At 40.1% G+C, this 27,957-nt stretch overlaps 1 protein-coding gene across 1 annotated transcript in view; it reads left to right on the top strand.

The window, feature by feature from the left end:
- LOC126184320 (trypsin-1-like) overlaps positions 1-27,957 on the top strand; it is a 172,512-nt gene that overhangs the window by 120,725 nt on the left and 23,830 nt on the right. The window contains exon 6 of the mRNA XM_049926696.1: positions 8,330-8,523. Coding sequence (XP_049782653.1) covers positions 8,330-8,523 — 194 coding nt within the window. The remainder of the gene's footprint in view (positions 1-8,329; positions 8,524-27,957) is intronic.

Here is a 27,957-nt window from a genome sequence, read left to right as displayed (position 1 = left end):
TTCACATCTTCACTACGCAAAAGCCGAACAACAGAATGCTGTTCTTCCCTGGTGCCTGTCGCAAGTGGGGCGGCCATCTTTATACTGATACTGTGATGGTATGTGTGCATCTGCACCATGCTGCCACCTACAGACCATTCTGCACGCTGTTTGTACATAGCATGCTTACCACTTTACAGGATAACGGCACAAAATTTCGATTTGTTATTACAAATTTAAGGTTTTCATTTGACTCACCCTTGTACCAAATTCAAATATCTAATGATTCATTATTAGTCCACTTATTTATTTTACTTATATTTGTTTATGTTTCAAATTATTATTTTATGTTTTACCTTAATTTTTGTTTCCCAGTTCACCTTTTCACACGTGTGTATTTTGTTAATTTGAAACAATTAGTAGCTCATTATTATGATACAAAATCATTACAGTAATGACAATCTGTATAAAAATGGTTAAAACATAACGTTTTGCTGCATACTGCACATAAAATGAATGAAGTTTCTTCACATAATATACTGCAGCTTGATTATATTGTGTGGAGACTATGGAGACTGACATCATAATCATTCAGCAGAACTAGATCTGAAAATCTTCTCACAAAGTTCTTCCAACATCAAAAGCGGCATACATCTGATGACTGTACCTGTGCCATTGAGCCTTTTGGAATCACCAGATAAACAAGTTCCTTGTCCTCAAATATGATGCTCTATATGGTCCTTTTACAGTCACACAGAAAATGTAAAATAACAATTTGAAACATAAAACAAATATAATTAAAATAAATAACTAGACCGGTAATGAATGTTTAGATATTTTAATTAGGTATGTTGAAAATACTCTGACAGCATATTGTATACAGGTTATTTTCCAAAAATAGTATTTCAGAACCTAGTTTTATTGCACATGTATGTATTTAGCTTTAATTTGTGTTGTAACAAAAGTTTTCATTTATCAAATTTAATTAATACTGATTGGGTATTTTGAAAAATTAGAAATTATAGCAAAATTTGATTACACAATTTTCAAGAGTGGTAATTATGTACAAACTTTTATATAAGAAATATTTTTGTATATCATTGTTTTGAAGATATTCCCTCCAAACCTTACCTTTCAGGGTTTGTTTTACTGCTTAAAAGTGAAGTTGGGCACAAACAAAAAAAATATTTATTGCAGTATTTTGCCCCCTCTACACACCTGCAAAGGTGGGAATGTTCTCTTGTTAGAATTCTGACTGATGTGCTTCCCAGAGTCTTTGATCAGCTATGTTAATTCCTTGTAATTTGGTTGGGCTATACTTAAGTCATATTTTGAAGGTCTAGTTGTAAGCAGTTCACAGCTCTTCATTTTGTTGGATATATCCCATTTTGAAGAATTTTCCATTAAGGTAAAGAACCATAACTCTAAGCTAAATTGTAACATGTGTAGCAACTCATCTGTCTAGCCCACTATCCCAGTTTTGTGTGTTAATAAGATATGTCTAACTATTTTTAAGGTCCCTTTAACTGGTACGTTGGTAAATAAGTTTGGTGTATCCCATGAGCAAATATTGTATCTAATGAACATCCACATCTCTCATCCCATGTGTGTATTCGTTACTATTGTTGACCCTAAAACTCTTATCAAGTTTGTAAATACTTTCATAGTATCCCTGCCAGTCAATATTGAGGTGGAGACAGATGAGGTGGTATAGGTATCATACCAGAATAATGCACAACACTGACACAGATGGCATGCAGAAAACATTGCATGAGTGGAGCCATTGACCTACGTGTTTACCTGTCAGGAGCAGTTCTTACATGGACATCAGCTACCTTAGACCTGACATCCTCCTTGAGCCATGTTCTGTTTTCTGTGTGCTTAGTTTATTTCAGTTGCTCATACTGATAATGTAGTGTTTGTAATGTGCTCTTCTGTACATGGTGTTTGAAACCTTTGCTCCCCCATAGATTGATTTGCATGTTGAGTTTCATTTCCTCTTCCCAGGTTCAGTTCCCTGGGATTGTAGTCAAGCCACTGTCAGATAGTACAGTAATATTTTGTCCCAACAGTGATAGTTTCATAGAAATGTAATGCCTGTGTAAATACAAAAATGATGGCATAGGACATTCCTCAGCTTGTGACACCTTTCTTTTTCATAATGTTAATTTGTGGTCACCATGATCCCAGCGTTTTTGCAATGATATAAGGAGCAATTGCACCTCCAGGAGCAGCATCAAAAGCTGCAGCAGAAGTAGATGTCAGAACAGCTCAAACAGTAGGTGAAATTGCTCCATACACTTGCTGCATTGGAGGCAAGCCAGGCACAAGCAGAAAAGCCTTCTCCCCCACTACCCCCAATGCCATTTACTAACTTTGATGAGTTTACAGAAAGGTGGGAGAACTACCTATGCCAGTTCTTGCTGCACTGCTAGGTAAGCTGTATCATCAATCCAGTTGATAATGCTATCTTATCACTGTCCAGAATTGTGGGATTGTACAAAATCATGCAGAATTTGAAGCCCTTTACTGAGTCTGAGAAACTTAACATTCAGAATCTATGTCAGTTGCTCACATAGTATTTTTGTCAACAGACCCAAGTGGTGATAGCTCAGTTACAATTTAACCAGAAGCACAAGTGCTCCAGGCAATGGTATGTGGTGAGGATCACCAACCTTCACAAGTGTCAGTTTGAGTGTCCCCAATGTGCTGTCCCGTATGTGGACTCTGGCATTAGGGACTTGACTGTAGTTAACACCTGACCCTGAGGCCCAAACTGAGGCACTGGCTTTGTCAAAGCCTTCTTTAGACAAAAGTGTTAATACTTCAGAATTTACAGCAGTCACAAAGAGCATAATGTCCAACAACTGGTAGGAGGCAAAGTTAGATGTGCAGTACCCCACATGGTGAACTACATGGCCTCATTCTGCTGAGCTGCCAGGTGTTAACGCTGGTGATGATTCATCAGCAGCAACATCGTGGTGCTGTTTATCTTCATCTGTGTCAGGCTCAGTAGATTTGAGTCAGTCACAGCATTGTAAACCCTGACCATGGCATTTTTTGGGTTCTTAGTGTTGCTCTCCTACCACATCTATTTCCACACAGTGGGTAAGTTGGTAGTCCTGCCTCTATTGCTGTTTGGTGCATATTCAGTGAGAATTCCCACATGTAGATGCCATGTGTAAGGTATGCCACAAGGTACGTCATTTGGAAAAGGTTTGCGACAGTTGGCAAGACATGGCATGGTTGTCATAGGCCCTAGTGTTTTCCCTCAACTAGGATACTGTCTCCAATGCCCACAAGCATTGCCTCGGCATATGCTGCTTATGTTGATAGTGGACGGGTGACTGACTGATTTTCAGGTGGACGTGGGACTGACAGTCAGCCTAATTAACTTAGATATGTACAGCCTCTTGGGCTGCCCTACACTGCTAAACTCACTAGATTAATGTGTGTCTTACAGTAAGCAGTATATTCCTTTGATGGGGCAATTCTCCATCTCTGCAAACTATAATAATGTGGAACAGTAACTTAGATTATTAGTGGTTTTTGGGTTAGATGAGTTATCGGTTTTTGGTTTCCAAGTAGTTGACAAAGTGCATTTAGTGTCTCATTCCTTTCCATTTCAAGATTTTTACTCTTGACTGGGGGCATATGACCAGCTGTTTGGGAATACCCTGTGCCGAGCAGAAAACCTCAAGGCACATGCCTGTTTTATGCAATCAACAATACCTAAATTTTATTGCCTCTGCCTCATTCCCTTCGCCATGCATGAAAAAATCATGGCAAAGTTGAAACATTGGCAGGACCTTGGGGTCATATCTCCTGTTTCATTGAGCCAGTGGACCACCACTTTGGTTGTGATCCACAAGCCAGACAGTGCCATGCACCTATGTTGCAAATTTAAACAGATAGTCAATATGCATTGTGTAGTTGACTTGCATCCAATTCTAGGGTCAGAGGAGTTGGTAAAGTTGTTAGGGGGCCAGTATTTTTCACGTGTCAGCTTGTGTGACACATACTTGCAGTTGCCACTGGATGCTGCCTCTCAGGTTTTCTTAGTGCTCAACTCCTTCTGTGGGCCCTACCAGTTCAATTGCTTGCTCTTTGCAATTTCATGTGCACCAGGAATTTATCAACGACATTGAGCAGTTGATTTAGGAAATTCCATGTTGTGTAAAACTACCTTGATGACATCAGGGTCATGTGCTCCATGCAAGAGGAGCATTTACAAACTCTGCAGGCAATTTTCTAACTCCTTCTGGTGGGCAGCCTTCATTGCAAGTTCAAAAAGTGTAGTTTTTTTCTTCAAAGATGCAGTTTCTCGGACATGTGCTCAGCAGATGGCCTCATTCTTAAGGATGAGCATGTCAAAGCTATCATTAACCTGCTGACACCCAAGAATCTAAAGAAACTCCAGTCCTTTTTGGGCAAGATTTCTTATTATGCTAAGTTCATTCTGTGAGCTGTATGCATCTGCCATTCTCTTAACTAGTTCCACCAAAAGACTTGGATCATGGTTTATCAGCAGGTTTTTCAGTCCCTAAAGGAGTGTTTGTGTTCAACACCTTGTTCAACTTCTTTTACACCAGGTAAACCATTAACCTGGCATTGGTGCAGTTCTGTCACACTGGAATACAGATGTCAACAAAACACGCAGCCCATTACTTACATATTGAAGATGCTTTCCACAGAGCATCATAACTACTCACAGATGGAAAAGGGAGTGCTGACTATAATTTGGAATTAAACTTTTTTTTTTTTTTTTCGTTTTAGCTAAGTTCCTACTCTTCACTGACCCAAGCTGCTGGTTTCTTTATTTGGCCCTCGCTCCAGTTCAGACTGCTCACAAGTTGCAGACATCAGCCTTCTTTCTGAGTATAGTAATTACTCCTATGACGCTCCTTACCAGTCCACTGACCAGCATGTTAATGCAGATGCCCTATCACAATTGCTGGCAGGGCCTCATCCAGAGTTTGACAAGAGGCTCTAGTTTTCATGTTGGATGAAACTTTGCAGCAGACACTGCTGGATTTTTCTTTGACAGCCTGGGATGTTGTGGCCACCTTGGCCACCAAGCTGCTTTTCTGAAAATTATTTCAGCAGTCCAGATAGGTTGGCCTGACCACACTCGTTCTGGAGTATATTTTATGTAGTGTACATTTTTTATGCTGTGGGATTGACTCAGAATTGTCAATAGGTTCCTTGTGCTGGCCACAGAGGAGCAAGGCTGATGAGTGGTCATCCCTCCAGTGTTGCATCCTCTGGTATTCTAGTTGCTGCATATGTCACACTGGGGTACACCCTGTATGAAGGCTTTATCATAACATCATGTTTACTGGCTGGTGATTGATCATGATGTTGAACAGCTTGTGAGGGCTTGCACAGCCTGTGCACTGAACCAACCTGACAAGGTGGACAAGAAGACCAGGGCTCTCCTGAAGAAGACAGGGTTTCCTGAGAAGACTATCAGACAACTTCAGGCAAAACCTCCAGTGCCACCTAGACTGTATGGTCCGCCTAAAATACAAAATACAAGTAATATTGGGGCCACTATGTATGCAACAGCCAAGTATTTGAAAAATCTGCTGCCTCGTATGTGGAGAAATGTGTTCACCACATCCAAAACTCAGAAGACTTCCTGCAACACCTCAAGCAACTACGCATCACAGATTTGGACATAATTGTTAGTTTTGATGTGGTATCACTGTTCACTAGGGTCCCACTGAGAGACTCACTAGAACTGATTGCAGAAAAAATTAACGGTGCTCTTTTGGACCTATTCAGGCATACACTGACATCCACGTATTTGCTGTACGGGAACCAATATTATGAGCAAAATGAAGGTGTAGCTATGGATAGCCCACTGTCTCCTGTGATTGCCAACATGTTCATGGAGAGATTTGAGGAGAGGGCATTATAGACAGCCAGATATATACCCACAGGCTTCTTCAGGTCTGTGGATGACACCTTCATGATCTGACCTCATGGGAAGGATGGGCTCATGGAGTTTCTGGAACATCTTAACTCGTGCCACCCAAATATAAAATTCACCATAGAACAGGAGAATAATGGCCAGCTGCCATTTCTGGATGTACTAGTAAAAAGAAAAGCAGATGGATCAATTGTCCACAGTATGTGTCGAAAACCCACACACACTGATTTATATCTGCAGGCCAGCAGCTGTCACCACCCTACACAGAAGAACAGAGTTCTTAAGACATTGGTCCACAGAGCACGTGTCCTGTAAGACCGAGATAGTCTACTGACAGAAATAGAGCATCACAAAACAGTGTTCTGCAAAAATGGATATACACTGAAAGAAATTGAGATGGCACTCCAACCAGCCACTACACCACAAGTTCCAGAAGCAGAACATGATGAAGCAAACAAGGTGGCATATTTGCCCTATGCTGGTTCTGTTTCTGCCAGGATTAGTAGGATCCTCCATAAACACAATATCAGGTGTGTTTTCTGTCCATCCAGCAAGATCGGAGGACTGGTGGGAAATGTTAAGGATGACCTGGGTTTACGGAAACCAGGGATTTATAATATACCTTGCCAATGTGGCACGTTCTACATTGGCCTGATGACAAGGACAGTAGATATCAGGTGCAAGGAACATCAGAGGCACACCCGATTAAGACAGGCAACAAAATCAGCCATTGCTGAACACTGTCTAGAGCTAGTTTCTAACACAGACACCCAGATTTTGGGACAGTGTTATAAGGGAGTCAATAGAGATAAAAGTGACTGATAATCTCATTAACCATGACATGGCGTACCAGCTAAGTAGAGCCTGGGATCCTGCTCTGGAATTATTGAAGAAGCAATGGGGACAGCTGCAGCACTCCAAAAATACAAGAACTGAAGGCGTGGACATGGAGAACGATCCCATACAGAGTTCCAGGTACATCAGACGGAAGATGGAATGCCCAGGGTTGGGTCTGATGGGCGCAGACCGCAGAGGGAACATCTGGAACCGCAGCAGACCGAAAATGGAATGGCAACACTCCAGCAGATCACAGTGAGTGGGAGAAAGTACCACAGGGGGAATGCCTGGTTACATGTAAAATTAGTTAAAAGAACAAACTGTATTGTAATATTACCTAAAAATATCATTGTTAATTGTTAACAATCTAAAGAAAACTTACATTATGTAGCAAGAAAAATGTAATAAATGTTTAAAAATAAAATTGTTAAAACCTATGGCAGGAAAGAGTAAATAGCAAGCCCTAAAGGAGACCATTCTGCCCCCTCAGGACAGGAAATGAGGGGGGGGGGGGGGGGGGGGGGGGAAAGAACGTGAGGAGTAGTCTCAGGTCACACCTGATGAAGGTAATGAGCTATGTTATTGAAATATCGTACAAGTATGACGCTGATATCCGGCAGAGCACCTGACAACTCAAGATGTCATTAGATCACCAGGAAAGCCTGAAGAATTATGACTGCAATCTTCATTTCTTCAACAAATTTAAGTCAGCCCCCAATAGCTGAGTGGTCAGTGTGACAGAATGTCAATCCTAAGGGTCCGGGTTCTATTCCCAGCTGGGTCAGAGATTTTCTCTGCTCATGGACTGGGTGTTGTGTTGTCCTAATCATCATCATTTCATTCCCATTGACACACAACTAGTGAAATGGTGTCAAGTTGAAAGACTTGCACCCAGCGAACGGTCTAACCAACAGGAGGCCCTAGTCACATGACATTACATTACAACAGATTTAACAGAAACTGTTAATTATCAATTTTTACTTTTAACTGATTCTGAATATTTTTGAGTTGACCATTATTTATTTCAGCTATATTGTTCTGTTCAAAACAGCATATTGTTTTGACAACATAGTCTTTTTCATAGACTAACATTGCCGCATTACTCTTGTCAGCTTTTATAACAAAACCTTCTGCCACCTGAAGTTTTCTATTCAAATTTTTAAGAATGTTCAGTTCTTAGTTGTCTATGGTGCTAGTGTCTAAAGCCTCATGTAGAGTTCTGCTCACTCCTACAGTTTTATTTGGTTTCTTCAGTTTTTTACTTTCTTAGCAGAATCACAAGTTATTTTGACTTCAGTTATTGTTCACTTTACAGCTTTCTTTGTAAAATTTTACATCAATTTATTTTGTGTTGGAGTTAATATATTAATATACAAAGAGAATGTAAAAATAAATCTGATTTGGATTTGTGTTTAGTATTTTGAAGAAACAAATGCAACATTTGCATGTGATACTGCATAATGAATTCTTTTTCCCATGTACTTGCTGTATTTTCTTTTTTTAAAAAAAGTATGAACAGAAGCAACAGCCCTAACTGTCAATCAGTTCCTTTCCTTAAACATGTTGTATTTTTTATAGGAAATGGAACTGTGACTGGTTGGGGACGTCTAACAGAAGATGGTACCCTGCCACATGTTTTACATCATGTTTCCCTTCCATTTATATCGACTGATCTTTGTAAAAAGTGGTATGTTGAGGCTGGATATGGTCAGTATGTGAATCCATGCCAAGTATGCAGCGGCTATGGGGCAGGTGGGGCAGATTCATGTCAGGTAAGGAAAATTTAAAGTAATGAGTCACTGTGCAATCCATGTAATGTGGCCATCTATTAAATACTGAGGATCTTTGTTTCACCTTTTAACTGTCTGCATTATGGCGTCCTGAGGTTCCAATAGTAGCACAACATGCTGTGTAGCATTCAGTGTCCATACATAGATGTTGGACACACAGACTGCATGCTTCTGTCTTTTTTCAAACTTCAACTTTGCAACTTTGACAGTCACACACAATTATCACAGTCTGAGCTTAATTCATGTAACTGTTCTAAAACAGAATATGTATCAGAACTCAATGCAAAATCATTTTTGAAGATAAAAAAATCACCATTTTGGAAAAGTATGACACTGCAAGATGTACTCAGTCTGTGGAGAGATAACTATGACAGAAGAAAGCAAAGCACACATTGCAGATCACAAACTGCACAACTCCCACTGTCACCTTTCACTCTGGATTTGTAGTCTCACATGTCTGATGCCAGGCACACCCGCACTCATCCACCAAGTGTAATGGAAGCAATGACGCATCAGACTAACAGACCTTTCTACTATCATTGTGTATCCAATTAATGTGCTGTTGTACGAACAGTGATATTTGATGACACATGTCCACAACACATTGGTGATACAGTGGGTATTAGAGTGTGGCTCTGAATCACCTCCAATATGCACTCATTTTCATTAATTGTCAATTGTTAAGTTCAGCTGCTCCACAATCTGCTGGTATACTGGTCACCAAGCATGGTGCTGGCCTCAACTTTTCACTGTCTACTGCTGTCTCTTTTAATGACAACAAATCGCATATTATGATACTCTTCAATTTTGGGATTGCTGTAGCAAGAACAAACGCAATTTATGGAATGTAGTACTTTATAGAGAAACGTGTATGACACAATGAAGTACAGGTGGCGAGTAGCACTGAACACATTGACTGGACAACAGTAATACAAGATACAGAATAGGCCAAGCACTCATTTGCAGTCACTTAAACAATACTATTTCTTTGGTAGCCCACCAGAGTGTGCCAGGGGACTAGCCTAGGTGGCCTCTAAAAGTGGGTCTGTGAACCATATGGATGTACGATCTCTGAAATTTCACACACCATGAGTGGAGGTACATCACTTCTCCCTTCCAGGGGTGGGAAAACCATATACATAAAAACAAAAATACATGGTACAGAAAAAGTGTGTGAACAGAAAAAAAAGCACTGGTACCAAAACAATACTGGTACCAAGAAAAGCAGTGGTACCGAAAAATCAGTGGTACTGAAAAAGCTGTGGTACTGAAAAAGCAGCTGTATGGGAAACATTAGTGACTGTGCTGATGTCCATTTCATTGCTTGATGATGGTGGCTACTGCAGTCTGTGGCGCGCAGGCACCAGCAAATAAGGGTGGATGTGATGAGGGGGTGGTTTTGATGCACCATTCCCCCTCTTGTGGGAGGCCATAGGGCAGGACCGGGGATGGCATCTCCATAGGATCATCTTTGTTAAGATTAGTGGTTGGCACAGAGTGGTCAGCAGGGGCATTGGGGATGATGGCTACACAGGACCCAGCAACAGACATGGCGGCGGCTGTGGCATCAGGTGCAGCGGTGCTGCAGCAGAGGCTGCACCAGCAACAGCAGTTGAGGAGTGGGGGAAGAGGCAGAAACTGTAGACAGCAATCTGTCAGTCACACTGTAATGTGAACCAGACTGTCTGCAACACAGGAACAGGCACCAGTGGCAGGAGGAGTTGGGGAGGTGATGGTTCCTCCAGAAGAGACACCACCAAGTGTGGCCGTAGCTAGTTGAAGTGGGATGTCCACCTGTCAGGAGTGCAGACAATGCACAAGAACTGGCAGCAGTTATGCTCAATGATGGCAGGAACCCAGTTCATCCAGAAACTGAAACCATGAGCCCGGACAGGTGCAACTGACCAGAACCATAGCAGAGCCAATGACACCAGCGGATGGGCTGCTGGATGCAGTGGGTGAAGGAAGGTCTGTGGTTGGCACTCATGTAGCAGCTCCACTGCGCTCTTGTCCCCTATTTGAATGAAGCATTTGGCCTCAGCATTGGATTGAGGATGAAGTGAGTGAGCTGTGAGATGGTGTACACCACTAGCCTGACAAAAGTGGCAAATTCTTGAGAAACAAACTGGACACTGTTATCTGTAACCATAGTATATGGAAATCCCTCAGTTGCAAAAATCTTAGATGGTGCCAAAATAGTGGCCACCGTGTAGGGAAACTTGGAGTAGGCATCCACTACAGTGAAACAATACTGACTTAGGAAGGGCCCAGCAAAATCGACATTTAGGCTCTCCCACAAGCACTTAGGCATGAACCAGGGGAAAAGTACACCTGCAGGACTGCCTGTTGCTGCACACAGGGAGTGCAAACAGTGATAAGTCATGTAATCTCTCCATAAGTGCCAGGCTAATACACATGTCAGCAGGCCTAAAGCCTTGGTGTGAGAGGTACCCTATGACTGACATGCAGAAGCTATAGTATGTTATGGTGTAAGGAAGCACGAATCACAACCTGGGCAGAGGCATCCATCAAACACAGAAAGGTGATGCTGGAGGGAGATGTAGTTATGCAAGGGATCTGAGGCACAGCCCACAGATTTTTCTGGCCAACCATGCTGCACAAAAAAGAGGTCCCAGCTAAGTACAGGATCTGTGGTCACGGTCAATGCTATCATGAAACCAGTGATGAGAAAACCATTGTCTGTGTTCTGGTTTTCAAATCTAAATACAAACAAAGGAACTCATCCTGATCAAATGCTGGGTCTGGCCCAATCATAAGGTGAGATAAGGCATTGGCATTGGCATGTTGCACCATTGGCTGATAATAGATCTGATAATGATAATGGGAGAGGAAGAGAACCCACAGTTGCAAATGATGCACTGCCTTGTCCGGCACGGAAGCCGAAGGTTTAAAAAGAGCAACTAATGGCTTTTGATCGGTGATTAAGTGGAATCAAGAACCATGCAAGTACCTAGAAATGCCTGCAGTTCTGTAACAGAGGTCAGCCACAGCAAAGCTGTACTTACATCATCATGATGATGTAATGGTTCGACCCCTGTGCAAGAAACCTCAAAATCTAGGTACCCAACTGATGGCTGAAAAAACTGAGATTTGGCAAGATTGTACTTGAGACCCTGAAAACAATGATCAGAGATTGCTAAGGTGGCCTTCAGTGGAAGAACCCAAAACAATATCATCATCGATGTAATTGATGCATCTGGGTACAGAGGCTGTTAGCTTTGCTAAAAAATTGTGGGCACTCTAGCGACACCAAAAGACAAGTGTTGACATAGGTGTAGGGCAAAAGGTGTATTGACAATGAGAAGGTACCTAGTGGTCTCATCCAAGGGGAGCTGGAAGTACAGTTTCAACAAATAAATGTTGGAAAAATAGTGGCCACCTGAAAATTTTGTGAGCAACTCATCAGGGTGGGGCAAAGGGTATGTATCTATTATGTACTATGCATTAACCATGATACTGAAGTCACTACAGAGGTGAAGCTGACCTGTCAGCTTCTTAATGATGACCAGTGGTGTAGCCCATTCACTGGAAAAAAAATAGGCTGAATGACATTGAGCAGTGTGAAATGGTCTAATTCTTCTATGACAGGGTTGCACACTGCGACAGGCTCCTATTGCGCTCAAAAAAATTGGGAGGCAGTCTCTTTCATGGTAGTGTGGGGCTGAAAACCAGTAGCACACCCAAGCCCAAGGGGAAACACAGAGACGAAAAGTCAGAGCAGAGAGACTCCATTTGCTGATACAGAGCTTTATGTCACACTAAGTTTACCTCATTGACAACAGATAAACTGAAAGTGTGAAATGCATTTAATCTGAGCAGGTCTGTGAAATTGTAATGATCCACAACAAGGAATGTGAGAGGGCAAACAGCAGATCTGTAAGGGACAGGAGCAGAGAACTGACCTACGATTGGAATCTGCTGTTTATTGTAGCTAACTATCTTTTGTGAAACCTGTGTGAGGGAGGGGAGCCAAACTCCACTTATGTTTGTTCATTTACAGAAGTCACTGCAGCTGTGGTGTCCACCTGCATTTTTAGCAGTTTAATAAATGCATACAAGTCTATAAACAATTTTTCAGGGAAACAGTCATTGTAGAGATGCAGTTTATGTCTGCCAGTACTACTGTGGTCAACGTGTTTGAAGAGGAGTTACACAATGATGCAATGTGGCCTTTCTTTCTTCACTTGTTGCAAACCACCCAATGCTTAGGGCACACAGCATGCTTGTGTTAGATGAAGCAGTACAAGCAAGATGGAAGGGGGCACGTGGCCGCTGCTGTGACATGTCTTGTTAGTGCTGCGGCCATAATCAACACTGCCCCATACGACCCTCAGTTGAAGGCTGTAGTGCTGCAGTGGCCTCCCCGTTATCCTGAATGTTTGTAGCGTGCCTAACAGGGGTTGACTGAGCAACTTTTGATCCCTCCTCCCACACAGAAATTTGGTTTTCTGCACCCTGTGACACTTCAAGGGACTGTGCTATATTGAGCACATCCATAAGCTTTGGATTCTTACATTGAAGTGCTTTTTCGAAGGCTTCCATATCTGGGGCCAGGTAAATAATAGCATCACTCACCATATGATCAGTATAGGATCTGTGATGGGTACTAGTGACAAATTTACAACCATGGCTTAACCCATGCAATTTTGCAGCCCAGGCTTTTTAAGATTGGTTTGAGTGTTTCTGATGATGGTAAAATTCTACATACATCACAGTAACATGTGTTCTGTCACAGTAATAGGTTGAGGGGAGCTTGCACAATTCATCAAATGATAAGTTGGCCAGTTCTTGCAAAGGCCCAAGCTGGCACAACAACTGCTAAATGCATGGCAAAAACAAGGAAAGAAAGAAATCCCTACACAGGTTTGCACTGTCCATGCAAAAAACCTGGAAATGTTGGCATAACTGTGTCTCATAGTTGTCCCAATCTTCAGCTGATTCATCATATGCCAGAAAGAGTGGAGATTGCACTGATAGAAGAGTAACCTGCCACGAACATATGGATGCCACTTGATTTAGAGTAGTGGCAAGGGCCAGCTTTTGTTCCGCAAAAGCTTGCTGTTGGCAGTGATACATTGGAGTATTTCTGTCCTCAAGGTGTTTGTCAGGTGACTAAGCACTGACACTAATACATAGAGAAAGCACAGCCCTCAATCACTATCAAGTTTGCTATGGCAAGAACAAACACGATTCATGGAATGTAGTACTTTATAGAGAAACACCTAAGATATACTGAAGTACAGGATGTGCATAGCACTGAACACACTGGTTGGACAAAACATTAATGGCCTCCATAAGTGGACCACTGAACTGAACTGTATGGGCATGTGATTGCTGAAATCAATTGCATCATGAGTGAAGGTACATCAGGGATCTTTCACACTCACTATAATTGCAGCCACACATGAAACCTGGCCACAAGCCACCTGGCTCTCCCAGAGCCCATTTTATATCAATCTCTCTTAAAGCCTTTTAACTCCAATACAGTGCTTACAATCCATTGAGTGACTAATTTCACTTCTGTCTACCACAAAGACATTAAGTAATGAACAACAGTGAACCTCAAGTTCTCACAGCACGAATGAATTTTATTATCTCTTGTATTTAAATAAAAAAATAAAAAATAAAAAAAAAGTTCAGTAACAACCTTACAAAGCCCTCATTTGATCCCAGCTCCAATACACATGTAATTTTTTTGCTTTTGTAAGAATCTCCTTGAGGAGATTGTCTTAGTTTATTAAGGAGATATATTTGCTACAAGTATTAGAAGGACCATCCTTATTTCAAGTGTTCATGCAGAGTTTGATGTGCTATTACATGCCAATCATTATCTCTAAATAGAATGTGTTCATAGTCTGTTCTCTTCTTCATTCCACCACACTGGATGCCATTGCCCACTTGAATGTTGAACATCGAACAATCATAGCATACGGTAGGGTTATTTGGAAGGTGAACAAAAGAGCAAACTCATATAGCTAACTGTGAATTTACAAATATTAGCCATAGTATTAAACCTAGTTTCTGTGCTACCTAAGTTTTGTTTGAATCTTGTAGGGTCTAGCAAATCTTGTGCTCTTATTTAAATTTTAAATGTAGATACTATGTTTTTACAGTTTTTATACTGATAAGCCTCAACTATCACTTTTTTTTTATTTTAGTCACACATCAATGTTTGATATTATGCCAACTGAAGCAGTAAATTGTGTTTGAATCCTGAAAATCTTCAGTCAAGTGTTACTTGATAATAATAATACGTTCCTTGTCTGATCAACTTCAGTTTAGTAACTGTCAAGCTTTTCACTATTTTTGCTGAACAGAGAGGAAGTTTGTAAATCCTTGGTACCCTTTTTCATTCACAAGGACAAAAGAAAAAGGTGAAATATTATAAGTCTTCAAGAACATAGAAAATAATTGAAATAAACTAACTAATCAAGACAAAATAGGGAGATTGAGACTTTTACCCCTCCATTCTTCTAACCTTACAGTGCTGTCGAAATGGAAAACCAGTTGAATGTGGCATGAGTGGTGGCTGCAAGTAATAAGGAATGAGCTACATTTTGTATGCATTGAGAGATTATTGTGAGATATTAAAGTGTCACCAATCTGAAATCATGTTTAGGAAGATTTACTTTCAGGTGGGATATCTCAGATACAGGTGAAACACCCATATTACTTTGTGTGCTCATCACAGAGAGCCAGCATTCCTTTGCTCTTCCATACATGGAGTTTGTGAAATTGTTTGTGAGCTCCATAGTAACTTTTTGCATCTGCTTCATGAAATATATTTTTAGCTCTGGAAAAGTCAACAGAAGTGCTCATGCAGCTGTAATGTGTCTTACAAGAGAGTCCCAGGCAGTTTTATGGGACTTCTGCTGATGGCATTCAAGTGAAACCTTATAACATTTCATTCACCAAATGAGCTACATAAGACCAATCAGTGTCATCTGCAGAAAAGAAAGAATGACCTATGAACCAAAACAACTATAGAACAAATTACAGAAGCTGTTATTTGAGGCATAAAGAAACATGTTGAATGGAACTACATAAAGTTTCAAATTGTCACCAATGGAAATGTCCACCAATGGAGATTCCTGACAGCATCACCATCCTGTCACTAATACGTCAAGATGTGCTGTGAAAAAATGTAGATTTGTTTATCTTCCACAACCTCTCCATGCCAAAAAGAAGGGAGTCATTGGCAGTGCAGCCAGTAAATGAGACCTTCCATGTGGAAAAATCAGCCATCAGATTTGATACCAAATTTTAACTCATTGCACAACAAACATGCACTGTTCATTGTTTAGTCCAGTGTCATCAGGTGCAGTCTTAATTAAAGACATACTGTGGGCCTGCATGCATAGAGCTAGCTTAATGAAGACAACTGTGGCTGTTTTGCAATGATATTTTCTATGCTGTTGCTGTTAACAAGGCTCACAGTTGAGTTTTATTCTATTCCTTATTCTTATACAAGGCGTTACCCAAAATATCCAAGGGTTTCATTGTAAAAATCATAAAACTATACTTATATCCTAATGTCCACTGTAATCTTCATAGAAGTCATGTATGCAATGATACCAGGATTGTTCCCATTTTTGAATTCACTCCTGAAAGTCTGCAGGGTATAAGGGGTTCAGGACCCATTGCAGTTCCACCTTTCAACGTGATTTTCATCTTTGGGGGAAAAAAAAGAGTCAGCATTTATCTCATGTGGTCAATGCTGAAAAATTAAGAGACAAACTTCACTGTAGTTCATCTCGTGTTCAGTTCATTGCCTAGAATTCACTGACATGTACTGTATGACAGCCCAAGTCTGTTACAAACATCATAAATTGTCTGCCTTCAGTCTTTGTGAATCATGTCATGCACTCTCATGCTCATTCTTGGTGTTGTGCATATTGCAGAGCAACCAGAATGTTTGACATCTTCCACATATTGTTGGCCTTCCATGAAGCACTTGAACCACTCGGATGTTCTTGTTTCACCCAGTGCAGTTTCACTAAATTCCTCTGTCAGCCTGCAATGGGTTTCAGGTGCAGTTTTCATCAGCTTTGATGCAAATCCATCGCTCCTTCATGTTCATCCATTTCACAATTTGCAGAAGCACTGAAACACATTCTGACACCCACCACTACAACTCACAATGGTATGTGTTGTAATGCTGCTGGTTTGAACAGTACAATTAAATTCTCAGATATTTTGGGTAGCACCTTGTAAATTGTTTTTGAGGTGTAATAATTGCCTCTGGCTGTAAATGCTCATGAGTGACCATGCTCTGATCTATGAATTCCAGCTGCTATGTGAAAGTGAGTACATATTCATGAAAATATGCTTTGAGAGGTTCCAGTGTCATTTTCTAAATCATTCATGGCTATAGTCGCTATCTTATTAAACAATGGTCTACATGATGCTCATGAATTGATTTTTATACGTATACTATTGAACTAAAACTGTACCTTTTTGTGGCTGAACCAAATTGCCCCAAAGTATCATCTCATCTGAAATCAAGTTTGTTTTCTATACTCGTATATTAACCTAAAACGTGTACAGATTAACATCTTACACAATTAATAGAAAAAAGAACTAAGTGAGAAAATGTTGGTGGTTTTCTAACTACACCAGTCAGCTGGGGCTAGCCTACTTCAAATACTGGTATCTAGCAGTGATGTGAATATGCTACTGCTGGAGGATATCAGTTATTATGTACTGTACAGACAGATACCTAATTACAATGAAATTTTTTCTATGGTGTTAACAAGAAATTGCAAAGACAGGACTCAGATTTTAAGCTGATACTAGTAGTTAATAATTATATGCTTTTGATTAAGTTTCAGTTCCTGGAAAATATTAATTTCATGGTTATGTTTCTGGGCAACTTATTAAAAACTATACAAGTCCAATGTACCTTGAACAGAAAGGATGCAGATTATGTGTGGACATTAAATTATTCCTAGAAATAGATGGAAACAATCATTTAATGACATATTCTTGTATTTTCACATATAGTATAGTTTTGAGCTATTTCTGTTTTAATTGCCATCCAAGGCAATATGAATGCTTACATAATTATCTTTAAATATTTTTCTCAGCAACAGAGGCTATTTCATTGTGATAAAAGATAGAAAATATTTCATATAGTACCCTGAGCTCTGGTTATTTCACAGATTGGGCCAGATGGACTTATTTGTACTTAAGCAGTACTTCCACTAAAGCCCATCTGGTAATTTCCGTTATTGTTGCTCTTCATTCACAGCATTAACTACTGAACACTACCAAAATATTTGTTATTACTATTTTGCAGTACATGTATGCTGTACAACTGAAGTGCAATACAAAGATCCTCGATGAAAGATATACCATGTCTGATTAGTTAAACATCTTTAGTTATTATATGCAGAATTTAATCATTGTGAGGCATAAAATTTTGAAATAAGAATTTGCATGTTCTGTGGAACATAATTCTGACTTCTTACTACGGTATGGAATGAGTTAATTTTAAAATTACAGTACATCTTCTCAGTAGAAAACATGGCAACGGATGCTTTAAGTTTCTTTTATAAATACAGTGATTTATATTCATCAATGTTCAGTGTCTTGTTTGAATTTAATTGTAGTATCCATTTTATTCTTTATATCACTGGGTAAGTGGTCAAGAATTTTTGTGGCTGAATACCACACTCCTTTTTGTGCCTCACTAAGGTTAAATGGCGAATACATAAAACATTTATCCTTCTAAAATTATATTTATGAATGATGCCATTGTTTTCAAAGTGTGATTGACATTGACAGCACCCTTCATAAGGGAGTAAATTTATTGTGAAACTGTTGTCAGCATGTCCACAGTTTAAAGACATATTTAAAAGAGGTTCTGAAGTGGACAACACACATTATCCTTGTTGCATACTTCTGTGCAACAAACACTTTTTGCCTCAATGAGGTGTTACCCCAGAATCTGATGTCATAAGACTCTAGGGAATGAAAATAAGAAAAGTAAGTCAACGTTTTTTACATTTTCATATCCAGGATCTGATATTATTCTTTCATGATGTGGCTTTCTAGGCCAAAACACAAAAATTTGCTGGTGGGGCATTGGCAGCTTGAAGCCAGTCGGAGATAGTATTGCTGCTGCAGACAATGCAGAGAGATGAACTCCATTTGGCAGGCCATGAGCACAGGTGGCACAATCTGGGAGTGGCAGTGAGTTGTACACTGACAGGTGACAGCTGTGGCCAACATCAGGCCCAACAGGGAAAACATGGATGAGATGCAGAGTGAACACTTGGACACAGCACTGGATGAAAGGCACTCCAACTGAAGGACTGGCAAGGTGTGGTTGCTGCTTGCCCAACGTCATTCCTGATGTAAGCTGGCCCTGATCAGCTGAGTGATGTCCATTATAGCTGCCCTGTGGAAGAATACTACCATGACAATCAGTGGACACATGGTCTATGGAGGAAGAATTGGTACCCACAATGGCAGTGCTGCTTGCAGTGACTCACACACTGTTAGTGTTAAAGTTGGCAGCACATGTTACCATGGCATCTGTGGGTGATGTTACCATGGCATCTGTGGGTGATGTGATTGACAACAATGTAGTGTGGTTTTGTTATAAAAAGAATGTTTTCCCGAATCTCTTACGATGGTGTCTATGGTCTGAGAGGCAGCAGCTCACAGTACACACCTGTGTTGCTTGGAGGTGGATGCTAGGCAAATACTATATCCCTTCCCCTTCAGCTGTAGTGATGGTTTGCATAAACATATGTCCAAAGGAATTATGCATCATATTCAGCATAACACAGGCACTGGAATATCATATTTATCTTCCGACATTGGGCAAGTGACTTCCAAGTAAAATCTCTCACCTGTGTGGGGATATATGTAGTGGATGACTGAGTACAGTGTGGGAAATCTGGGTTCAAGTCCCTGCCTGATCTACAACTGATGGTTGTCCATATTTGCAATTACAAACACACTGAATATATCTTCAAAAGTAGTGAGCAGAGGTGTAAAGTGATGTTATGCCTGCTCCAGTTGAGGTGGTCAGGCAGCTGCACTACCCTGGTCTCAAACAGCTGCCCTCCAGGGCAAAAGACTGGCAGCAGCTCGAAGTAAGCCTGCAAGTGGCCACTGGCTGGAAGGTGCTAAGCCCACACCACTGGATTTAGAGCCAGCAGTAGGCTTGCAGTTAGCAGAGGACAAGTCTCGTGGAAGCTGCTTATTGAACTATGTCACCTAATGGACCAGTGTAGGCCTCTCCTTGTAGATGGTGTCTGCCAGATTGCAATCCATTTGACTAAAATAGAGGATTATAGTGGCTCAGTGTGTACATGTTTTGCTACTGCATCCGGTCTGTTCATGTAGGTCATGTTAAGTCTGTGGCTCTGTTTGAAATAACTGGGCTCTCTAGAGTGTGGGACCGAGCGAGGTGGCGCAGTGGTTAGCACACTGGACTCGCATTCGGGAGGACGACGGTTCAATCCCATGTCCGGCCATCCTGATTTAGGTTTTCCGTGATTTTCCTATATCACTTCAGACAAATGCCGGGGTGGTTCCTTTGAAAGGGCACAGCCGATTTCCTTCCCCATCCTTCCCTAATCCAAGCTTGTGCTCCGTCTCTAATGACCTCGTTGTCAACGGGACGTTAAACACTAAGCTCCTCCTCCTCTAGAGTGTGGAGCCTTTGCCTTTCTGCTGTGTCAGTATTGTTTATGCTCCTGGTCCCTCTACTTGGTGATGAAATGAGGTAATGACACTGATGCTTCAGCAGTTGAGCTCACTACATCAGCAGGTAGCCCTGGCATAACTCCTCTCTAGCCATCTGTCCTGACCTAGTTCTCTGTCTTGTTGCATTATTACCCAACCACAAAAATTAATTTATGTTTGCTGTAATAAAAATAGTGGTAACACATCTGAATCTGATTAGTTGTTCTTTGATGTGCAGTTGTGCAAATTACTTAGTTATGTCTGAATGTAGGTCAAAATCTTATAAATACAGCATATAAATGTCAAAAAATTACAAAATTATTTGTACCTGCTGTTAACACCACTGAAAACTGTTCATTACGTTGTATTATGTTTTGAAGATGCTTTAAAATGGCTCAATGCCAAAATTGCAACTAAAAAATAAATTTCAACACATGAAAGCAAAATGAAATCCTTTAAAAAAGATGAAAATACAGTAACTGTGATAATTTTCAGCATTTCACCTTGAATATTATTCATAATAATGAGAACAGGCTCTTGTTTTATTAGGAACGAATACCTTAGTTTCACAAGCTGCAACATGGTCACATGTTGAACAGTGACCTGAATATAGAATAAATTTCCTTTAGTTCATGTCTGTGATCACAAATTTTTTGTCATCTGACTACTGGTTTTGGTCTATAATAACTATCTTCAGATCTGTAGCAAAATTAGGGGAAAACGCAAATACACTACATGCAGATTGTCTACAGCTTAAAGCAATAAAATAGACTATAATGAAAAGTATTAATGACATACATGTGCATTTGTGTGCTTTGAATATGAAGAGGCATACTTGTTTTATAAAAACATGTCCTAATATACTGGAGCTGTAATGATATCGTCAAATGCTAAACACAAAATCAGCACCAGCATCATAAAAAAAAAAAAAAAAAAAAAATTAAATAAATAAATTATATATATATATATATATATATATATATATATATATATATATATATATATATATATATATATATATATATGGTTATAATAGAAGGAAACATTCCATTGTTGCCTCATCAGGAAAGAGGGAAGGAGAGGGAAAGACAAAAGGATGTGGGTTTTAAGGGAGAGGGTAAGGAGTCATTCCAGTCCCGGGAGCGGAAAGACTTACCTTATGGGGAAAAAAGGACGGGTATACACTCGCGCACACACACACATATCCATCCACACATATACAGACACAAGCAGACATATTTAAACTCTTTGTCTTTTGTGACAGGAGCCTTGAAATTTGCCACCTGACTCTAGATATTTTCAAACAGCTGGCCACATGACCTGGTAAAGAGTCCCAATCTTAAAAGGAGACTGATCAGGACACGAAATGGCTTTATCACTGTTCTCCTACTCAAAAACGGAATAAGCATCTTAGCCCAAAAATATTTAATACAAACAGTGAGTTTGCCACTAACAACTTAAACCATACTGATATGGAGAACTGGCCCCCTCCCCCCAATGGAATACAATGTTTACCATAAGATACTATTTGATATAGCGGCCATTGCAGCACATGGAAGCCCAAGAGTCTGCACATATCTAAGTTAATTAGGCTGACTGTTGCCCATGCATAAACTTGAAACTCAATCAGTCACCCATCTATTACCAATATTAGCACAATAAGCTAGGGTGATACTCATGGGGCATTGGAGACAGCCTCTGAGTCCAAGAGCAACATTGGGGCCTCCGACAGCTGACCTGTGGCTGACCAACTGCCACAAACTGATGGCACACAGCATATTTTTCAGCATACCTCACACATGGCATCTATGTATGGGCAATTTTTTCTGTGTGCACCAAATGACAATTGAGGCACGACTTCCGACTTGCTTACTGTGCAGAAACAGGTGTGGAAGGAAAACGATGCTGAGGACCCACAAAACTCTGCAAACAGTGACCCCAACTCTTTGATTTACTCGTGCCCACGAAGCTTGCCATGGACAAAGACAGACAGTGCTATAACATAACTGCACTTGAGACATCAATGGCATCATCACACAGTGGCTCAGTGGAAGCCAAGGTCACCTGGCCAGCCCAAAGGAGCACTGAGGGCTGTTTATCATCCTATCTAACTTTACCACCTCCAGCTGTTGGAAAATATATACCTTGCTATTGCTGTAACTTCAAGTGATTCAACACTCTGGGTAGCTCTTGCTAAAAAAAGGTTGGACAAGGCCAGTGCCCAAGATTGGACCTCAGGATTAGGTGACAAACAGAAGATCACATTCCTAATGAATGAGTCCTCTTACAAGGCAGCACATCGGAGACATTCAGATCAATACTTGCATGAAAGACCTTGCAGGTCAGTGACCCAGGCCACAGACAGCTGCCCATGGTGCTTGTTAGACTGCAACTGTGCCACCATCACATGAATTTGAATTCCAAAATACTGTGTGAGCAACCAACAGTGTTCCTCCATATTAAGTTTCATGGGCTTAGTAGAGGACCTCAAAATCTGCACAATTTTGTACAACCTAGGACTGCTGGACTGTATTAAGATGGCCTTACCAGCTGGATCAGTTATATGCCTTACCTGGCAGTGCAGCAAGAAGCAAGTCAGGTAATTCTCCTGCTTTTCCACAGACCTGTAGAAATGGGTGAGTGGTGTTGAGGTGGCAAAGGAGACATCTTCTCTGCAGGTACCTGGATCACCATCAGCATGATGTGAGAGCAGATCAATTCCGCATTCTGTTTGAGCAGCTTCTACATCTGCTCCTGCTGCAGCTGTTGTTGTTGTTTCTGGAGGCAAAACTGTTCCTGCCAACATTGTAGCTACAAATTAACACTATGAGAAAAAAATAAAAATATTAAATGTGTAAGTGCATACTCTATTGCCACTTTTGTATCTGCACAGGTGTGACAATCCTGCTAAACTGTACCATCAGCATCAACGTCACTTTTCTAACTGGCAGGGGGAGCTACACTGGGAAATCAGAGAGCTGAAACCCAGAAGACAGTAACCTTGAGATGCAGGTCAAACTACAGGTAGCAGAGAGTCCAAATACACAGATAGCACAAATATAACCAGCATGAATGGTTGAAGGAGTCAAAACAACTTGCAAATGGAAACAAGAGCATGGGGCAATGCAGAAACCAGGTCTGTGTTGACCAATATCGGTATAAGAACTGACTGATGTGATCTATCACCACCAGAAAGTAAATAAATGTGTCAGTCGGCCAGCTCATACAACACTACACATGTACTGTCCATGATAGCATTCCTCACTACTCTGTCAAGAGACCCACACCCTCTATGTCCATATTTATGCCCACTGGTCAGGGTAATAAGCATTCAGTCATAAATTTGTGCCCACTCCTGATACTGAGGCTTGTTCAAACAGCCTCACATGCAGCTTCAGTTTCATTCTCAGTGTATCTGATTTACTTATCTATTGTAAGAAATATGCCACCTCCGTTTCCCATTAACCTATCCTTTCTATATATGCTTGAATTTTCCACAGGAATCTCACTGCTATCAATTTTGGATTTTAACTAGCTTTCTGTTGTAGTATTGCATGAGCTTTACTTCTTTTTAGGAGCACTTCAAACTATGGCACTTTGTAGCAAATGCTTTGGTAGTTAACCACTATGATTTTAATACTCTCACCTGTGATGGACTGTTTCCTAGGACCTTACACTGATATTTTCAGGTCTCCTGCAGGTGTCATTTTCTGAATTGCATAGAGAGTCATCTAATTTAAAAAGAAAAACTTTGTGTGCACTTAGGTAGCAACCTCTGTTGTGTAGTGTACTCCTGACCCATTTAGGGTGACATTACAGTTCTCATCCCAAAGGCACAAGTCCAGGGATTTGCAGCCTAGCTTGTCACAGAACCTTTGCAGTCTCCAGTTCAAGTGTTCCATTCAGCTCAGAACTAGGGGCCTTGACCTGTTTTGGGGACAATGCTGAAGATGATACTCCGTAAACAAGGTTGATTTTTTCAGCCTCCTCTACCAGTTGCTGAAATGATCCAGTTATTGACCATGGAGCCCAACCAACAGGCATTGTTTGTGCCAACGTGCTCCACAAACTGCAGTTGGTTACACAGTGCTGCTGGAACAAGCTCCTGAACATGCTGAACGAGGCCCCCAGGCATAACACTGAGAACCCATGGTGTTCCTTCGCATTCTTTGCTGCCATTTCCCTTAGAGCTACTATTATTTGCCACAGGGTTGACCTGTTTATGATTAATAGGCCCCTGTATATGACACATTGTCATCCAAAGGAATCATCTGCTGCAGTAAGCCTGTATTCCCTGAACATGTCATGGCCAGCCAACACAGGTGGTTGAAATGATCAGAAAAGAGTATGAAGTCCTAAATAAAACTCTTACTTATTCCACAATCCTCAAGGATATTCTTCATGTTGGGATCTGTAGAACATGGCATATGAATGAGTTAATTATTTAATATCCAGAGGCATCTGGCCATCTGTGTTGCCCAGGAAAACTTAATTAATGAGAGAAATCAGAAAGCATTTAACATCTTTACTTTCTTAAATTTTACTTTTTAGCAACGGAGTTAATATTATTAGTTCATCAGCACTGATGTTGATTGAAACATATACCCACTACATATAATTTTTTTCCTGACATCTAATTTCCTTTGAAATATACTTTTTTACATGGTAAAACATTATGACAAAATATAATTTCATGAACACCAAAAAGCGTTTCTTTCATTAATAATCATTAACAATATTATCTGGTCCAAAATTCCAATGGCACACTGTTTCATCTGCAATGATGTTGCTTTGTTCACCCAACATATTTGCTCCAGTATTGTAACAGGTATCAAAACAGCCAGTGCATTTATTTGGTATGGTGTAAATAGTGATCCCAGTATCACAACTGTTTGAAGCATTATCGCTTTACATAGTGTTGTTACCATCTTTGATATCTGATAGTCACTTTACAACTATTATTCAATGTAGCTGTTCCACTTATGGCTATTGAAAACTTATTGTGATTGCAATTTTGACATTTTGTCATTTTCAAGCATAGTGGGATGTTAAAGCCCTCTCTACAATGTTAATTTGTGACATGCTGGAACATAATTTCCAGCATTCTGAGTGCAAATACATATGGTGTTTTAAGTATACCTGCAATTCAGCACAAAACAGCATTCGATTTACATAAAAATAAGAACTTTATCCTCAACATACGCAGAAACAAACTGCTCATGTAGCTAAACAGTATGATTGGATTACAATGCCCTGTTGCAACATTCCACTATGCCTGCAAATGAAAAAGTGTTAAAATTGCACTCATAGTAAATAGTTGTTACAGCCATAAGTAGAATGACTACATCCAATAATTACATAAAGGCTTTGAACCCAGTTCTCATCAAAATTTTGCATATGACTATAGTATTTGAGTTAAAGACAGCTCACCTAAATTACGTTATTAACTGAACACAAGTGTAAGCCTGCTTTCTGTAAGATTTCTACCTTTTTATAAATGGAAAAGCAACTTCAAATTTTTATCTTCTTGCCACTTTCACTGAACATTAACCACTAGAAGTTACAGTAAATGTCATATATGCTACAATGGAATACATTTTCTTGTAGCTGGCTTGGTAAAACTTCCCAAAGAACATAATCTGGAAGACAGAGTGCTAATTTCATTTCTTAATGTGTTACATGACACAAGAATGATTTACATTACTGCAGAATACCTGTCTTGGATTGTTGAAGGGAGAGCATGAGAGTGTAAGAACAGATCAAAAGATAGGACACTCAGAAAATTAGGGAAAAGAAAGGAAATGTATGTTGTTGTTGGATAAAACATAATCTACTATAACTGTTAATGAGAATGTGTCCTGTAAAACAAAACATTAGAATCTCAAATGTAGGCATTACTCGTGGTTCAAGTGAAGCTAAATCTTACAAAAAAATTACTTATATAAATAATGCAGCCTACCATAAGGAACATAATATAATCCAAAATCCACTATGTAGTTAATCAAAGGACATTAAATCATTTTATAATTATATGGATATGGTGTCTGTTCTTTCAGACATGTCCAAAAGAACAGACACCATATCCATATAAGTACATAGTTCTGGGATACCGGCCATGACCTTCTTCTTCTGTGTGGATGCACACATATTCCCTGAACTCTTACAGGACTTGGTAAGAATGTCTTCCACAAGTAATGAGTGTGTTGGGGTGGGACACTACAAATGTAGTGTGTGGACATACAAGGTGAGAATGTGGGTCTTGTGGGAGATAGTCCCTGCAGTCGCATTATCCTCTGTGCCCTCAGTGGCTCAGATGGATAGAGAATCTGCCATGTAAGCAGGAGATCCTGGGTTTGAATCCCGGCTGGGGCATAGATTTTCACCTGACTCCATTTATGTGTATCAATGCCCATCAGCAGTTGAAGGTATTAATATAACTGTAATTTCTTTAAATCAGTTTAATCAGTTTAGTTTTCGTGAATAATTTTCTCATCATTTTAGGCATGTGAAGTGTATGGCCATTATCAAAAACTAAGTCTCTAAAAAAGACTGTGCACCAGTTCAAAATCCAAATCTTCATTACGGATGGCTCTCATATCTATGTTAGAAAGGGTAGTAGAGGTGTACTGGCAGAATGAAACTTGATTTATGACTGTATTATTGTAGTTACAGGCTATCTGAGCATTTACTTAGTATTTTTGCAACACATGTATAGAAATTTTATTTCCTTTGTAGAATGCATTTCATAATCTATTCCTCTGTTGGAAGGTTTGTTTTATATCCTCAAATCTACAATTTATTTAAATTTTCAGTTTTATATACACCAATTATTATTATTTTTAAATTCTTGGCTTTACAGCCTGTTAATTTCATTGAAATAGAATGCCATTATATGAATGTCACAGATCAAAACATCACACAATTTTGCCAAATTCACCAAGCTGGAAACCAGAGAACCTTATATTAGTTCAACTCATGTAGAGATCATTTGGAGTATGAAAGCCACCACCACAGACAAGTACCTTCAGTAACTGGATAGCATAATATTATGTATTTATTGTATTATGAAACCTGTCCTCCTGTATGTCTAAAGCATGTTGGGTTTAAATGAACTGGGGTCATGCAGGCACTAATGACACCTAGTGGACACTTTGCTCTCTGGCTGCCTTCTCTGACAATATGCTTCATGATACAATCATGCTGCCTCCTGCACGACACTAACAGCATGCCTGTGCATGAAGTGGATGTCAGTCATTTCTTCATTTTAAAATGTATGTGGAGCCATGGCAAGCACTTCAAATGTTACAACTGCTTATTGTGTTTGCTATTCACTGTGGGAACATGGAACATGAAGTCATGTTTGTGCAGCAGCCACACTGCCAGCATGAGCTGAAACTGGACCTGTGATTCAGTGCTTCAAGGTCAGTCTTTGCTTGACACCAATGAAAGTAATGTACTCAGCTAACCAACAGTGACATGCCAACAATGAAGCAGCAACACAGACATAACCTTAGACATTAAAGTGTTGTATCATTGGCATAACTGCACTTGTGCATGTGTTGTGTCAGGGAAATGATTGGATATCAGACCTACACTAAGTGATCAAAAGTATCCGGAAACCTCCAAAAACATACATTTTTCATATTAGGTGCATTGTGCTGCCACCTACTGCCTGGTGCTCCATATCAGCGACCT

The sequence above is a fragment of the Schistocerca cancellata genome, chromosome 4, assembly GCF_023864275.1.
Source record: "Schistocerca cancellata isolate TAMUIC-IGC-003103 chromosome 4, iqSchCanc2.1, whole genome shotgun sequence".
NCBI classification, from domain to species: Eukaryota; Metazoa; Arthropoda; class Insecta; order Orthoptera; family Acrididae; genus Schistocerca; species Schistocerca cancellata.
Note: the sequence above shows the minus strand (reverse complement) of the source record. Positions and strands in the feature narration are given on the sequence as shown.